General features: G+C 42.6%; 1 protein-coding gene across 3 annotated transcripts in view; it reads right to left on the bottom strand.

Annotated features, from left to right (window-relative positions):
- mast3a (microtubule associated serine/threonine kinase 3a) overlaps positions 1–14,742 on the bottom strand; it is a 29,388-nt gene extending 14,646 nt beyond the window's left edge. The window contains exons 1-7 of one of the 3 annotated variants that reach the window (XM_037084194.1): positions 14,584–14,742; positions 13,067–13,098; positions 6,515–6,603; positions 5,709–5,781; positions 3,371–3,391; positions 3,109–3,187; positions 126–283 (exon numbers count right to left, since the gene is read on the bottom strand). In XM_037084194.1, coding sequence (XP_036940089.1) covers positions 126–283; positions 3,109–3,187; positions 3,371–3,391; positions 5,709–5,781; positions 6,515–6,603; positions 13,067–13,098; positions 14,584–14,625 — 494 coding nt within the window. In that variant the 5' untranslated portion in view covers positions 14,626–14,742. Of the gene's footprint in view, positions 1–125; positions 284–3,108; positions 3,188–3,370; positions 3,392–5,708; positions 5,782–6,514; positions 6,604–10,284; positions 10,748–13,066; positions 13,099–14,583 lie in introns of those variants that run through there. The other 2 variants (XM_037084193.1, XM_037084195.1) reach the window with 2 other exon arrangements.
- Positions 14,743–16,664: the final 1,922 nt, after the last annotated feature.

Here is a 16,664-nt window from a genome sequence, read left to right as displayed (position 1 = left end):
ATTGCCCCTTTAAACCTGGTTCCAACAATATGTGATAAGAACATAACTTTGTGTCATGCGTTAGTGTAAAATCAAATGGACAATGGAGTCCATGCAACTGAGCAGTATGCGTAATTCAAAGCTACCTGAGACTGCGTGAGCGGAGCCGGACAGGAGGCGCGTGGTGCGTGCCGTCTTCGTCCGCCACACTCTCTGTGCTCCGGAAATGTTTGAACAGGAAGTGGAGATCATCTTGAGTGGGCTGGAAGGGCAACTGGTGCAATAGCTCCTGGGAAGAAGAGGACTGGGAGGGAAAAGTGGGAAAGTACAGAGGTCAGGGTGCTGGAATATATGGTGAATTTCTAATAAAAACAATCTTAACTCAAACATATTTCCTGCTTTTGTCTGCTTTTATTTTCACATTTGCATCCATGTCAGGTTGTGCTTCTACTGCTTTGATGATAAGACATCCTGTCTTGAAAGGCTTCCTCTAACAAGAGATTTACACCACCGCTCTCTCAGATTCACTCATTATCCTGTGAATACTCAGAGTCTTAAAGGCTTTCATGTCCTCTATAGATCTGAATTAGACGTAACACTTGACAAGAACATTCTCAGAAAGGCTGCAATAAAATAAAACGTCATAAATCCCTTCCAGATTGAAGAAAATGACTCAGTGAGCTTTAGTGTTCTGCTCTCCTAAAGAAGGATTTTTTCTTTCCTGCTGCAGCATGCCCCAAGGCAAGCACCAGCGGCTGTTGCGTTGGCCATACATGCATTCGTTTTCTCTTTCCAAGGCAAAAACTGTGACACGCAGCCTGGAATTTATGAGAACTCCCATCTGGCTGGGATCTTGTGTTTCACTGGAGGAAGAGCAAAGGGAAGAGAAGCTCATCTGACTTGAGGAAAGAGAGGAGCTTCACCGAGAGACAAAGTGGAGGGAAAAAACAAACACAGAAAAAAGAAAGGGTAGAAGAGCCAGAAAGAAAACAAGTGATAGAGAGAGGGACAGAAAGATACCCCAAGGACGAAACTAGAGACGTGTCAGAAGTGAGCGAGAGCAGTATAAAGCCCTCACTGACGGCGAGCCTGAAAGGGGCATTGTGCAGGGAAGGGCTGACCTCACCGTCTCCAAGCCATGTGGTTGGCCATACAAAATTACAGCCGTGACAGAGGAGACGGGTATTGTTTTTACAGCCAACTGCAGTCTCAGTAATGACTTTCAGGACAAAAACCTCAAGATAATCAGCACTGAAATGTTCAACAAATAGCTGATGGGTGTAGCCGGGTAGCACAACGCACTCGCTGGGTTCTGACTTTTCCCGAAAGGAAAAGCTGAGCGCGGACACGTGAAACAGTGTACAGCCCCTAACTCGTGTGTGATGTCATCCAGGAAAAAGAAAGCATGCATTTCGACAAGACCTGTGTTATTTTAGTGATAAGGCTTATTATTCCTGTACTTTCCCCCAAGTCAAAAAGGGGCTACGCGAAGTACAGCTCAAATCATTTTGGTATGAAGTCATTTATTCAATAATAATCATAATCATTGGTCTCATGGCAAAATACTGACTTTCCAACAGCGGTCTTGTTATAAAATTCACCCAGAAAAATACCATATGCAGCAAAACGTTATGCATTTTAATTGTCACGTGCATATAAAACATATTTTTACTCTGGGAAAGGCATCTGAGGACTCATTCCTACTTCCTGTCTGTGGTGGAAAGAGCGATCAAAGGCTGATGATGGAGAGATGCATCATCATTGGACATATCCTGCTATGACTGAGTCATATAAGGATACAACATCCATCTCCAGTCAGCTGTTTTGTCAACTGGCTATGGTCGACCAGACTGTCTTGTGGCAGTGTTGTGATGGTGTGAGAACACTGTCGCCTTGGATTATGATTGCAGAGATGCTAGCAGGTAGTTTCCTCACCAAGAACAGAGGCGGAGATCTGCTTGGATTCATTGTGGAATGAAAGAATTTTCCCAAACATCTGCTGCAGCATAATCTACCTCCAAGCTGTACTCTGTAGGCCTATGGTTAGGGTGAGGGTCATTCTGAATCATTTACATTTTTGCAGAATTTGTGGCTAACTATGCTGCTACATTTCACACTAAACTTGACATATTGCGTATGTATCTATGTATGTGTATGTATGTATTGTATGTGACAAAAACCTTTCTGTCCTTCTGTCTAAACACTCACATATGATCCTGTTGAGTTCAAGATCAGGTAAACTGTTTTGCACATGCTGGACCATCATGCGCCACAAGCTTTCTCTCCTCTTACACTTGACAACAATCCCACTAACATCTGCAAACATCTGTTTTTTGTCTTCAGTAGTAAAGGATACAATCGACATTCAGTCCCAGGTCAAATGACTCTGCATTCAGAGGTTTATCAAATCTTTGTTCAAGTAGCACTAGAACATTGTTCGGTCTGCATTGCATTTGAAAGAAATTCAAGTAAAATCTAAGAGCAAAGTAGCCACCTTGGTGTTGGTGGTGGCCTCCATACTGGTTTCTGCTGTTACTGTTTTCTGGGAGCATTTATGATGTGGAATGTGACACACCAGGAAAACAACAGAATAATGTGCTAATTTGGGTGTAAATATTGTGTCCTCAGCTCCTGTTCAAGTCGAAAAAGGGAAAGGGAGGGAGTGTTTCCAATTCTTTAAACTTTTACATGACAATCTGGATCTCAAGAATACTTAAGGTTTTAAACACGCTTGTAGTCTTTCACTGCGATTGGTTGGTCAAAAGGTCTAAAACTTTGACAGCTCATCTAGCACACAGCCCAGGTGCTGAGCATTTTTATGAAAGAACACTATAAACTAAGTCTACCTTAAATCAGCAACCACTTATAAGTGGATTTATTTCACACATTGTGTGTAATCGGATGGGCTTTACAGTTCAGTTGGTCAGCACCACAAGTTTACAAGACACGGCTGCACTGTAAACTAATTGATAGACCGACTACAAGTAACAAGAGAAGCTAAATGGTCCCGCGGCAGTGGTTTGGAAAGCGGTTGAATGTCTGATGAGCAAAAGAGTCAGGCCTAACTGGCACTGATGACTGCACGGAAATAAAGACATTGAGACAGATACAGTAGCAGACTCAGCTTACCGATACTGATGAACTGGGTGCGTTGGTACAATATCCAGACGAGGGAACCGACGCCACAGACCACCGTCGCCCATCCGCTCTGTTGAAAACAAAACAGCAACAGACTGCTCAGTGGTGGCTCCACCAGTAACACATATGCAGCCTTCACATCCTGTTGACTCACACCAATCATCAAAGCTTCACCAAAATCATCTTCGCATGCAAATTTGAAATCTGATGCTTGAGACTGTGCGAAGAAAACGGCAGCTCGTCGTTTTCTTACCTTTCAGTGCGGGCCAGTTGGCTACACGGAAGCAGAAAGAGGAAAGAAAGGGGGGAAGGAGGCGAGGAAGACGGGCGAGTGGAGACAGAAGAGAGAGAAAAAAAACAGACACTGTTTAATGACAGTGACAGAGTAAGTCTGGCTGTCAGAGTCACAGCACTGTTTGTCTGTCACAGCTCGCAGCCACTGGCGGTCTGCTGCTGCTGCTGCTGAACACCTGCCAAGCTGCTATCATACTGCAGCACTCACACTCACTGCCACTTAGCTTGTGATTCATTTTATACTAAACGCACAGACACAAACATACACTCCCAAACAGCGCCTACACATACGGCATGAAACGCCCAACCTGGCCGCTACAACAAATGGAAAAAACTGCAACCTTTTTTCTGTTTAATTTGCCATTTTCAGTGACAGCTTTAATGATCTGATTCAGTTATTGGTCAGCTGTCTGACTCATCAGTTTAATTTTTTAAATTAAAGAAATTCTCTGATTTCAGCTTCTTAAATCTTAATATGTTCTGTTTTCTTTACTCCTTGATGAGAGTAAACTGAATATCTTTAGGCTGTGCACAAAACACAACATTCAAGGAAGTCATTTGGGGATTTTTACCAATCTAAGACATTTTATACATTAAAACCACAAATAGATTAATACATTTTCTTTGATTAAAAGAAAATAATCAACAGTGAGATGGTTGCAGCCCCACTCCACATTTCCTCTATCTCCATATTCCCCATATTTTTCCATCCAAGATGGCACTCTGAGGACGTGTCCCAGTTTCCTTGACTGATTCAATCTGTGATGACAATGATGGTCAAATGTTTTCCCACACAAAAAAACAGCTCTTGGGGACATGGAGCCAAATCAGTGGTGACACAATGAAATTGAACAGTTCTGCTCTGAGATCTAAGGAGGTGTGTGTGGGGGGGTTTTCTCATTTAGTTCACACCCGATATGTATTTCATACGCTATGTGTTATTATCAAATGCCCCACCACTGATACTAGGTTGTTGTATTAAGGTCCTGTGAGGCTTAAGAGGATAGAAGCGAGATTAAAAACAGGGAAAATGTTGGAGTCAATGCCTGGGGTGTAAACAGGAACAGAAAACTATAGTGAGCTACAGTTTTGGCAGTCCTCACACCTCAAGGTTAAAAGAAAGAACAGTGCGGCAGCTACAGGATTATGCCTGCTTCCTTATCACGCTTTTCCCTCATTTGCATTAAAAAGACTTATGTATTCTTTACATAAACCCCATCTATTGCATGTCTGGCTCTTCAGTGTTTACATGACACAATGATTGCACAAACAGCAGGGCCATACAGCTTGTGTGAATAACAAATGTACCCAGCAGAGCCCTCAAAAGTGCAGTTACAGCATCTGTCTCCACACTGGCAGCTTAAAAAGTCTCAATAAATTCAGATGAGTCATGCTGGCTCGTGCAAAGGCAATTCTATTAGGAGACATCCCCTCTGCGTCCCCCCCCTGGGATGATGGTGCAATATGCCATACTGCAGTGCAACATCTAATGCCAGTTCAGAGCACATGATATTGGAGACAGGCATCACAGCAGTACATACAGTGAGACAGAATATTCTTAAAACATCTCTACGAGTAGCTACTTTGACTATTTTCTGCGACTGGGCGAGCCAGGTCCACCTCCTTCTCCTCTAAATCCCAGTGACTCTGAACACAGTCGCAAGAATAACAATAAGAGGGCAAGCTTTGCCATTTCCCCCAATAATCACCGCAGCCCTGACTAATGAGTGTGTGCATGACATGGCGTCTTAATTGGCTTGAAAAATGCAGAGACCCACGTCCAGCGAGTGGCCCTGAGGGCCCTTCAGCTGGTTGGACTTGCCTCTCGACTGCCTCATTTCAACTACGGGGGGGGGGCAACAGGGAGCAAGCCGGGGCATGTTCATTATTCACGCAACTCAGTTTCCTCTCATATGGGGTTACTTTAGCGTGCTTGCATTGGATTTAGCTTAAAATAAGTGAATAAATGTTGATGCTGTGGCTAGGTTTTGAAGCAGCTTGGCTATGTCTGACACTCCTTGCAGGTTTCTGGTTCCTGCGTTTGACTGAATCATAAATGGATAGATATACACACATATTTTTTCCTTGGGATTCATTTCTTATGATTTCAATTTAAGCTGTCTTCAGGATGGCGGTTCATGTCTTTGCAAGAAGAAAGATTAACCTACTTTAATGTTAAAATATGCAGCTAATCCTCTGTTGTTTGGGGGCATATGTGCTGCATTTTATCAGCCTTAAAGTTCTTGTGTGAGGCAGGGAACAAATCCATATTAAAAAGCACTTGAGTTCATTCTTACCTGCGGGCAAACTGGAAGTTGGCAGAGGTGCTGGCAGAGACATTTCTGGGGCTTTCTGAAGGGCTGCTGCCGGCTGAAGAAACAAACCAAAATCAGTTACTAACTTCGATAAGCTAAGATGACTGAGTCATCATGTATACAACTCTCCCACTGGCTGCCCTCTTGTTTTGCATGATTAGTTTTAAACTGGTTTTACTTCACAGTTCACCCTGAAACAATCAAATCTTTTAATTACAGCAACACCCCCGCAGACGTTAACTAGGCCTCTTCACTTTCTAATCAAAGAATCTCAGCTTCTGCAGACTGCAGGGAGTCCTGTTGTGGAGCCCATCACACCACATACTTTTAAAAGGGTCACTAAAGGGTTTTCATGCCAGCACCCGAGGGCAGAGCACTACCACACCCAAACATGGACGCAAAGAATGAATAAGCCTAGACTGAATGAGTAGCCTAGAGGAAGCAACAAGAAAAACATCATCGTGAGAAGGTAAACCATCGTATGTCTTATGCTCCTAACAATCCCATAGCAATGAACGCATCCCTATGAAGACAACCAGAGGGGAAACCAGCGCTCGTCTTGTGACATACAGCATCAAAAACAGGGCTGAAGGCACATGCATAAAGACAGAACAGCTAATGTAATGGTCTCCTGCCACTGATGAACCCCCTCACCTCTTCATTCCATATCATCCTCTTCTCTAATCAACGTTGACGCAAAGTAACAGACTGAGTTGTAATTTATCTGACTAACAATATCACACACGGAGCCAAGCAGACACATGCAATACAAAACAGCACACAAATACCTGTGGCAAGTGGGAGAGGTGAGAGTGGACGTGAGAGAGTGGGCGACGGGGTCCCGACCGCTAAACTCCTTCTCTTGTTGTTACGGGAACTGCGAGGGGAGGAAAACAAAAAGGAGAAGAGAGAAAACATTTGTTTATGCAGAGCGATCACAGACACAATCGGTCCTCACATGTTGCCTTTTATCAGTCACGTCAGATAAACACAGTTTGACCTCTGAACTGGAGCTGCTGATTGTGATATGCAAAACACTGATTACAGTTGTGATACCGATGACTCGGGTGGGTGTTTAGACATAAACATGCCTGTATGCAAATACGTAAGGAGACTCTCACAGAGGAATGTAATCTACAGTGTATTACGTTGGGTTAAGGTTAAAGGTTGAGTTCACCCAAAGATGACAATTCAGTCATTATCTACCGCCCTCGATGGAAAATCTGGCGAGGTTTTTTCCGTTCAGCCATTTTTGAGGCTTCACAGCAAAATAGTGGCGCAGCATTCTCCCAAACAACTGAAGTAGTAGGGACCTGTTTCAGAACATTAAAAAAAATAATAATGAAAAGGACAGAAATTGGCTGCATACAGCTTGGCCATCATAATCCAAGTCTCCTGAGGCCTTGAGATCCCCCATTGATTTTACAAGATGAAATTTTCCGATAAGTCGCTAGCTGAAAGAGTTGGCACACACCGTCTCAAATGGATGCATGTGCTCAAATGCGCGCTCACGTGGTTAGACAGGATTCATGAGAACTCTTGATCTCGGCATACATCAAGAGTTTACTTGTTATCAGAATGTTTGTCTCACACATGCGTTAAAGCCAGAGTACTACCACTAAAGCACTAACGCTTTTAGCTTTTGGATAATGACTTAATTTTCATTTTCAGGTGAACTTTTCCATTCAGTCACATTGTAATGTTCTTATAACTAACATCATAAAAGTCTTCCAAGATAATGGAAATACATAGATCATATGAATATCTTGGGAGCCATGCAGAGAGTGGACTATGAGGTAAGGTATTACACTAAAGTATCAATGATGATCCGATGACATCTGGAAGTCATTTTCATGTGAGAATATGGGAAACATCTGGAAAGAGTAGTGGTGCTTGTACCACTGGGAGCACCTGATCCTATAAAAACAGCGTTGTCCGGCTGTTATACAACGATGCAGAGAAAATAAGGGGACCCACTGACTCCAGTGACATAACTGGAGGCCATCACATGCCATCCATACCATTAAAGATCCATCATGTCCGTGCATGGACACAATCTTTACCCACACATACACACAACACAAACTGATCTATAAGGAAATCAATGCAGGGTTTTCCACTGCACAGGGAAACTTTGGTCACAAGCTTCTTCTGAAAAGAGTGCATCTGCATGTTTGAAGCTTTTTTTGATGTATGCAAAGTGAGTCTGCCAACCACTTATTTTGAACTCCTTTTTTGGTCACATGTAAAAGTAAGACCGGTTTAAAAGCTGGCAGATACTCCTAAGTGGCATTTCGAAGCACAACTCACCCACACACAGTAGATGTCAGTGTAATTATGATGCGCTTGCTTGCAAGTTCAAATGTTCAGTACGTTTCTGCCTGGAGGGCTGCTTTGCGTGCTTAAGGCTTCATTTTGAATGTAATCAGGGATCCTTTAAGTTTGTTTTTACATCCCCCAGCAAGCCTGGATGAAATCCCATCAAGCCTTTGGTTTCATCAATAGGAAGTCGATCCCATCTCTCTTTCTCTCTGGCAATGACCTAAAATAATTGAGGGGCTGAGACAACAACAGAGCCTGACGTTTCTGGGTCGGTGCTGAGGCAGATTCACGCTGTAGCTATATGGCCCGCAACCCTAAAAATGAGACGGCACAGCAACAGAGATTGGTGAGAGCCAATAACTGCGTGACATTGGCTTCAGCGACACACCAACCACAGAATGCCACTTAGAAGCGCAACATTTCACTCTTATCTGAAAATAAATAAACAAACACCCTTTTCACACCATAGAGCCTGGGACAAAAAAATATAAAGGCATGAAAAAGCATCAGTGTATCATACCATGACCACGAGAGAGCTTTATCATCAGTTGGCAGTGATAAGGCAGCTCATATCTGGGACAAACAATGGTGCGTTGTAGGGAGCTTGCAGGCAGACATGTAGCATGATGAATGTAGGCCACTGAGATGTTTCCCCATGTCTGCTGATGGTGAGGGGTTGCGTTTACTCATTAGGCTCCATTCAAAGTCACGCTGTTGAAGGGGTTCCTCAGCTGAGGCATGCTGCCAAGTTACATGGAAAAGGTGGAATGCTTGATACTCAACAAAACCTCATTAGCAGCCTGTCAATAATGAAAAAAACTACACGACATGTAGGTTTGTTGTGGTAAATCATATTTCCTGTATTGAATTCTACCCTGTTAAGCACTTGAGCCCTAAAGGCCCAAATATTTCCTTGAATTTTTTATGAAATGAGAGCTTGTTTTGGAAGCTTTTCATGTCCAGCATTGTTTCATAACTGACATGCAGTTGTATCTAATTCTTTAATAAGATTTCTATGAAGCAGTGGTCATTGTTAGAGGCGATCAGTTTGAGAAGTTGCATATGCTATAGAGTGACATATCCCACTATATTTCCTCAAATATTTAAGTGAGATATGTTGTATGGTTAAATCAAATATAACTAACATATGTATCATTTAGCATAATGTATAGGTCTTGGTATCTTTCGAGCCTGGACAGTCATTTTTAATAAAGGTCTCTGAGGTTGAGATATGCTTGGGCTGAGGGTAATATCATTAAAAATATATTTATAAATATACATTTCTTTTTTTTTTTCAAGTTCAATATATCAGGATGTTACATTTTGTTTTAATTATCATAAAGCGTTTGTCAATCCAAGGAAACACTTCTTCATTCCTTTCAGGCTCAATGCAGCAGATAATAACAACAATACAACTATCATATAGCTGAAAACCTGGCATTTTCTGAGACAGTTATTGTACCTTTAAAATCTCAAACCTTTGCCACCCTGACACATGAATTTACATGATGACAGCACAGGTTTTCTCCCAGAACTCCACTCATAAAAAGGGTTTTTGCGCCACTGAAAGGAGCCATAACACATACATGCGGTGCCAGAATCACAACAAACCATCTCACCATGTAAATACTGCTGCTTTGCAATAAATGATGATAAGATCCCTGTGATTGGCAAAGACACGCAGAGCTTGAAAGGCACATTTGCCGCTGCACTCAGTGTGTACCTTGGTTAAATTGATCACACCGATAAAAGCACATGTACAACACTACAGTCCCAGTAACCACACCAGCGTATCGATCGGCAGCGGTCGGGCTCGGAGTGTCGCTGTATGCGACAGCTGGCAGCAGACAATGCAGTCTGCTCACATACACAACACTCTACAATGGCCACGTTCCTCTGTCGGAAACAAAAACTAGGGCGGATGTAGCCGACACATACAGTAACGTACTGTCGGCTATGAGACACCGCTGAGGCATTATCAGCGTGAGCTGTGCGCCGACAATGTCACCGAGCACTACGAGGGGTCGCGTTTACGGGCTGCGAAGCAAATAGCTCAACATAAACGTTCAACAAATCGCCGTTTGTCAGACGGGTGAATGGCACGGCTCAGCGGGGAGCTGATGACAGCCACAGGCCGAGCAGGCGTCCTCGCTTAGCGCCACTTTAGCCAGGACTGTACCGCTTTTGTCTGCACATTCACCAAGTGTATCACCATAAACTGGCTCGTCAACGTTACCTTTTGGATCTCTTCATCATGGCCCCAGTCACAAAACTAGTTTTGTAGCTCGGCAACACGGTCCAGTAGTAATTTTGGTCAGACATGGTGACGGTGCTGACCGATAAATCCAACCCAGATATGAGAACGGTCCCCTTGCTACAGTGGGAGCATCATGTTGAACAGTTTGTGTTATTGGTGCTCGCTAGGCCAGTACGCAATGTCCAACGGCAGAAACTCCATTCAGCTCGGGCACAAAGTGACCCGCGACCCGCGACACTGCAGCTCGGTGCTGGCGAGCGGCTGCTAAGGCCATGTCCTCCGCTCCCCTTCTTCCTGTCGCCAGCCAGATTCACCAGACAGTCCGTGCCGAGCGGGGTGCGACATCATCGAGTGATATCTTCGCCAAAATATTGAGAGTGAGACAAACTTTCCAGCAGCAACGCCGCACAGCGCAGCCGCGTCAGCGCGCGCCGGAGGGAGGAGGCAGCAACGACGCCTTCAAGTACTGTCGGAAATCTCAGCTTTACCGATACGGTGCTGCCCAGCGAAAAAAAGAAGGGAAACTGAGGAGTGATGTATTTCCAATGATATTGACATTTCGGACATGCTCACTTATACACGCATCAACATCTTAATTTCTCTGAATAAAATACATACATGTAAAGAGTGCACAGGAATCGTATAGGAGCCATTTATTTTTCCAGTTATGGGCCTTACGAGTGCTCTTGAATGTTGCATTTTTGCCATCAGGGAACATTGAGATCCTCATGTGATTTTCATGGATTTCAAGGGCTGCACAGCACATGTTCCCCAGGACCAACTGTCCTTACATTTTAATATGAAGGGTACTTATATACATGTACGTATTGACTGTTTTATGTTGGGTGTTTAACATGAATGAATTATTTATTGTAAATTATCTTTTAATTCCTTTCTTTATTGCCTAATAAAATATTAAAGAACTTAAAAAATACTTTGTAATTAAGTCAATGTATTTAGTAATACATTAATTTACTGTACATTTTGTTATTGATGATTGAAATGCTTTATCATTATTTCTGTGACTCCTCTAGCAAACCTACAAGAGTAAAGAATTAGTCTTTTCAGTACTCTTAGATAGGAAGATACTGAAATGAACAGTCTCCAAAGCAGGGCTATTCTATACATTAAGCTACAAACATTCATTGACTCCAATAGCCCCAGATTCAATTACAGTCTATTTGTGGTAATTTGATTAGGTTAAAGAAAGTTGTTACAGGGCTTAACAGGATCCCACACCTAATTTTCTAGGCTATAGTACAGTTTGATACACCATATCACTATGATTAGTAAACATTTCCACAAACAAGTCCCTAAGGACATATAACAGTGATTTTTTTCCCAGAAAAAAAAACAAAAACATTCATCTTAATCCAGACCTCTAGATTTTTACACTGGTTGGACCAGTGTTTCTAACTTTTGCATTTAGGTGCACCAACAATTAATCTGGTCCAAAAATACATTTTAATGATATTACAAATGATGATTTTACAATGATTAACAACATATGGTTATAGGCTACATTTTATCTTAAATTAGATATGCTGAATGTCAGGCGCACCAGTGTAAGTAATGAAACGGCATGTGCGCCCAAAACAGTTGCACCCCGGAGCCCCACCTTTATCAATAATGCAATATTTGAATTAAATAAAATACGCATTTTCAAATAAACTATCTTTCTGGATTATTGCTGTCCACTACCATTTTCTTCCTAAACTGCCTGCATGAGCTCTACCATACCCATTATAGATGTTAGACTATGGCTGTGCTTGAAAACTGGCCCCTTCCTCTTTATGGATATCAGCTGGATCCAGCATGTAAAGCAGTATCGATACTAGTATTGAAATTGTAACAATCCTAAATTGGACCACTCACACATCCAGAATGCTTCCCCTCCAACTACTAGCTTTAAGCCGACAGAAAAACTGCCCTTAGATGAAAATTTCCTTGTTTGTCTCAGATACCTTTTTTGACAGTAGAAAAAAAAGATCTTTAATCTGTTTTCAGTATCTCCAGTGACTCAGACATTTCCTTTGACTCACAGAAAGTGAAACTAACCTGGCTTAATCTCTTTCTGCAGACAGGGGAAAAGTCCCTGAGCAGGTTAGACTCCTGACTCCTGTTTGAGTTGCAATTTCACCTGCTGGTTCCTCATGCTGTTCTCATGTCTCACTCTATTGATATGAGCTGTTATTACCCTATACAGTTTCCATTAATCATCAGCTAGCTGATTGCTGCTGGAGTCTGTACAGGAAAAATATTTGAAAACGAAACAAACACCCCTGAGCAGTCATCTGCCCAGCTTGTTTGCTCGGTAACATATTTCAACACATGATTCGCACAGACATGAGATTATTAACCCTAAAGTGGCGAAAAATGCTTCAGATGTTCAATCCCAATAAGTATGGATTTTTTTGGAATAAGGGAGATGCAACTTATTGATCCTCACATACTGAAAAGCTTGCGCGCACACAGTAACTCCTGAATGTTTTTGCACCTTTTGCTCTCCTTCTATCTGCAAAACCTGTCTGAGCGGTGAGGCTGCCCTGATTTTCAGGTGGCCCTAATAAGCAGCTTCAGAAGGTCGTGCCTCACAGGAGAGGGTCATGTAAATGTATACTCGTATGAAATGTGGCACGCATACACAATAAAGCTGACAAGTGACAGGCACCCAGTCGGGCTGGTTCGAGGAGGAGAAAAGGGGGGCGAGTGAAGACAGAGACAGGCAAACAGTGCAAGAAATAAGGTGGCTGATACTCACACATTTCCCCTGCGAGGAAGACTCAGTTCTTTCTAAAAGAAAGAGATGTGACATGTCAAATTAGATATCCATTCTTAAAAATGACTTTTTCTAGTTTTTTTTTCCATTTCATTTCCATTGTTTGATCAGAGAAATCTGTTGTTTGACTGGATGGCTACTCGTCAGAATAAACAGGGAGGGATGTGAGGACTTTTTTTTCGCTGTCTAAACAGGCGCTTTGTAGCATGTAAATAAGGTTACAGTAGTTTTTTTTTTTTTTTCAGATGATGCTCTTCGTGATCACACCCACTTCTCTTCCTTTCGGTGCATCGTCAATATCATTAGTTGCAGTACGGCCTAGTTTCTACCACGACAAGTGGGTCTCCGAGTCATTTACTGTCCGGGATGCAAATCCTCAGTAGCCCGGAGCTATTGTGTTTGAGCTCAGGCCACTGCAAAACTGCCCTTGCCAATCAGGATTTGAAGGATGGGGAGAGCTGGCACGGAATCATTTTGAGGCTACCTGTACTGATCCCATCCACAGTCCAGTCCATCTCAGGGTTTGATGTCACTGTAAATTTAATGTAACTGTAAATTTATAAACAAGGTGGATAAAAACGTGCTCAGATACTTAAACGAGGAGATTTCTGCAGTGAAAAGAAGTTTTAATTATTGCATGTTAAGCGTCATCACTAATCAGAACAAATCAGTGACGACTAACATTATTTCATGCCTTTGAATCATTCAGTCATGTGCAGTATTAGTACTCTGACAGGGCTACACTTAAATCTAAATTGCAGATTAATGTCAGGAGGACAAGAAACCAATCACAGTAAGTGAACGGGAACACCCAGTTTGGACTCTTTCATCACAAACCCATCAACCGCTCCACAACAGACACAACAGTGCTGCTCTCACCACTTCATTTATGTAGGAAATATACACATGAATGATCCAGAAGACAGAGAACAACGCTTCATTATTCCCATTCTGGACACTCCTGAGTGATAAACATGCAACCGGGGAGAAGATTAAAGGCATGTTTCTGTCAGTCATCCGGCAGCAACCCTTGGGGTTTTTTGTGCTCCTATCACCAAGGCAACCAGATCCACCAAAGCACCATGGGATAGCTCCAAAATAAACACATAGGAATCTGTTCTGCATCCATTAATTACATTAGGGCATTAATTATTACTGATGCACACATGCTGCTGCCGTTTAAATGAATAGACACAGAAAGATAAATCATATGTAAAAAAAAAACAAAAAAAAAAACAAAAAAAAAACATTCCCAAACGATGTCACACAAAGAACAAAGAAGCAGCTAAATATCAAATAAAATGTGTTAATGTTATATTTATCTTGAGGAAATCTATCGCATCGTCGCCTATGGCTCATCATCTTCATCATCTTCATCTTCATCATCATATCATGCAGTTTGCCTGGAAACAACCACCATCGCCTGCTGTCATGACAGTGTGTGTGTGTGTGTGTGTGTGTGTGTGTGTGTGTGTGTGTGTGTGTGTGTGTGTGTGTACCTGTAGACCGCGGCGTCTCAGGATGTTCGGCTCGTCCATCATTAAAGACAGTCGATTAAAAAAAAAAAAGAGAGGGGATCTCCGGTCAGTCAGCCCATACTGCGCTCCGTCCTCTCCACGGCAGCGTGGATAAAATCCTCCTCGCTGCTGCTGATGCACCACCACCTCCTCCTCCTCCTTCTCCTCCTCCTTCTCCTCCTCCTCCCCGGGGCGAGCTGCACGACACCGGCCCCGAAAAGGATGTCAGCCCCGGCGGATCACCTGATGGGGAGGGCAGGGGGAGGTGAGAGGGGGAGGTGAGGGGGGTGGTTAGTTAACCTCGACCTCAGTGATGAAGTGAGAGGGCGTGTTGACCCCACCCACTTATTGATATTCTGTTAAATGTAAAACAACTGTTTAAACTGTGTGTTAAGGGCGTTTCCGGGTCACATCATGTGAATTTCGTGCCCTCCTCAAAATCTCTGTGGGTCCCTGAAGCCTAATTTGACCCACTCTCAGTCTTCAGAATCATTAATCTGCAATCAGTCCACTAAACCCTTCAGAAACACATTGAATCCACTTGTTTCCACATGTTGTCACATGTGCTGCTCAGCCATCATGTGAAATGGCACAGTGTCTGTCTGGTGGTATAAAAGGGGACAATCGTTCTTTGAAGTCAAAGCCTGAATAGCAGTGATTGATCCTTCACACAGTGGTACCATGATGTCCCCCCCACAAATACACAACAATGGTTAGTTCTCTCATCCTGTGCTGTCACATGTCCATTTATGTCAGCCAGACGGGTGTGAATCCTCCTTTGTTATCCTGTGCAGTTCACTGTTGAACTGGAATCTGTGGCAAATCAATCGTCTCTGGACTTAAATATTAATAAGGAAGATATGGAAGATAAGATATTGGAGTGAGCTTTCTAGATGTGTCTCAAGTGACTTGTGGCATTTGAGCAGAAATGTATGGTAATGCAATATCATAGGTTATTTATTTCTACGGTTTCTCGCCTTCTTTTTGGTGTGGGGAGCCACACTGTGTCTTTTTCTTTCTTCCGTCCTTTCGGATAGGTTGGATCACTTCCCTGTAGAGTCCAGTGTTGTAAAATGCATCACTAAGTTGTACTTGAGTAAAAACAAAGATATTGTGTTAAAATTAAATGTGGTAAAAAATAAATAAATAAATAAAAAGAAAGCACTATCAGGCAGGATAAGGAGCTGAGATCGTGATTTATAAAACAGAAAGCTGACAATCAAAAATTAAGAATCCAAAAACCAAGGATAGCAAACAAAATAGCAACACAAAAGCTAAAACAATGCACAACCAAAAGCAAAGCTCACACCAGGTAAAAACAGGAGGCAACGAAGCATGAAAACACAAAACCAAAAACATCCCACGTGGAGACACTTGAAGTCACTGGAGGAAACACACTCGAGGGAACAGGCTCAGGTGAAGCACATGGGTGGGTAACACAGGAATGAACTGGCAAAGACAAGAGGGAGCACAAAGACTGTTTACACGCGCAACTAACAAGGGGACGAGGTAGAGTCGGAGTGAGGTGGAGCAACACAGGTGAGGGAAATAAACTGAAGAACACTAGAAGCAGGGAACAGGGGTGATGGGCTGGAAAAGGTGAAGACACAGGAAGGTGGGGACATCACGCGACTGGAGGAAGAGAGAAGCAACGCATGACACAACAGAGAAAAACTTCAAAATAAAACAGGAAATCACAGAAACACAATCAGAATCATGACAGGTCCCAGAACACTGTCTGAAGCCAGAAAGGTGGCAGGGTCCGCCACAAGTAAACAGAGTGAAACAGTATGAAATGAAGTTGTCCTTTAAGGTCAGTTTGTATATTCAGTTTGTTAAGTCATGAAAACAAAGAGAATTTGTTTGTTTATTTAGTTCATTAAAAAAAAAAAAAAAAAAAAGAATCAGTCAATGAAGATCGTCCTATTCAGATATAGTTTCTTCCCCAAAACTACATAGTGCACCTTTAAGTATCCACAATACGAGCAAAAGTATATTATAAATACAGTTTCATGTATGCATTTATTGTGGATCAATTCATCAGTTGCCTGGTATATTGTTGA

This window comes from Acanthopagrus latus, chromosome 21 (genome assembly GCF_904848185.1).
Source record: "Acanthopagrus latus isolate v.2019 chromosome 21, fAcaLat1.1, whole genome shotgun sequence".
In the NCBI taxonomy this organism is placed as follows: Eukaryota; Metazoa; Chordata; class Actinopteri; order Spariformes; family Sparidae; genus Acanthopagrus; species Acanthopagrus latus.
The sequence above is the reverse complement of the archived record's forward strand: the minus strand, read 5'-3'. Positions and strand labels throughout refer to the sequence as shown.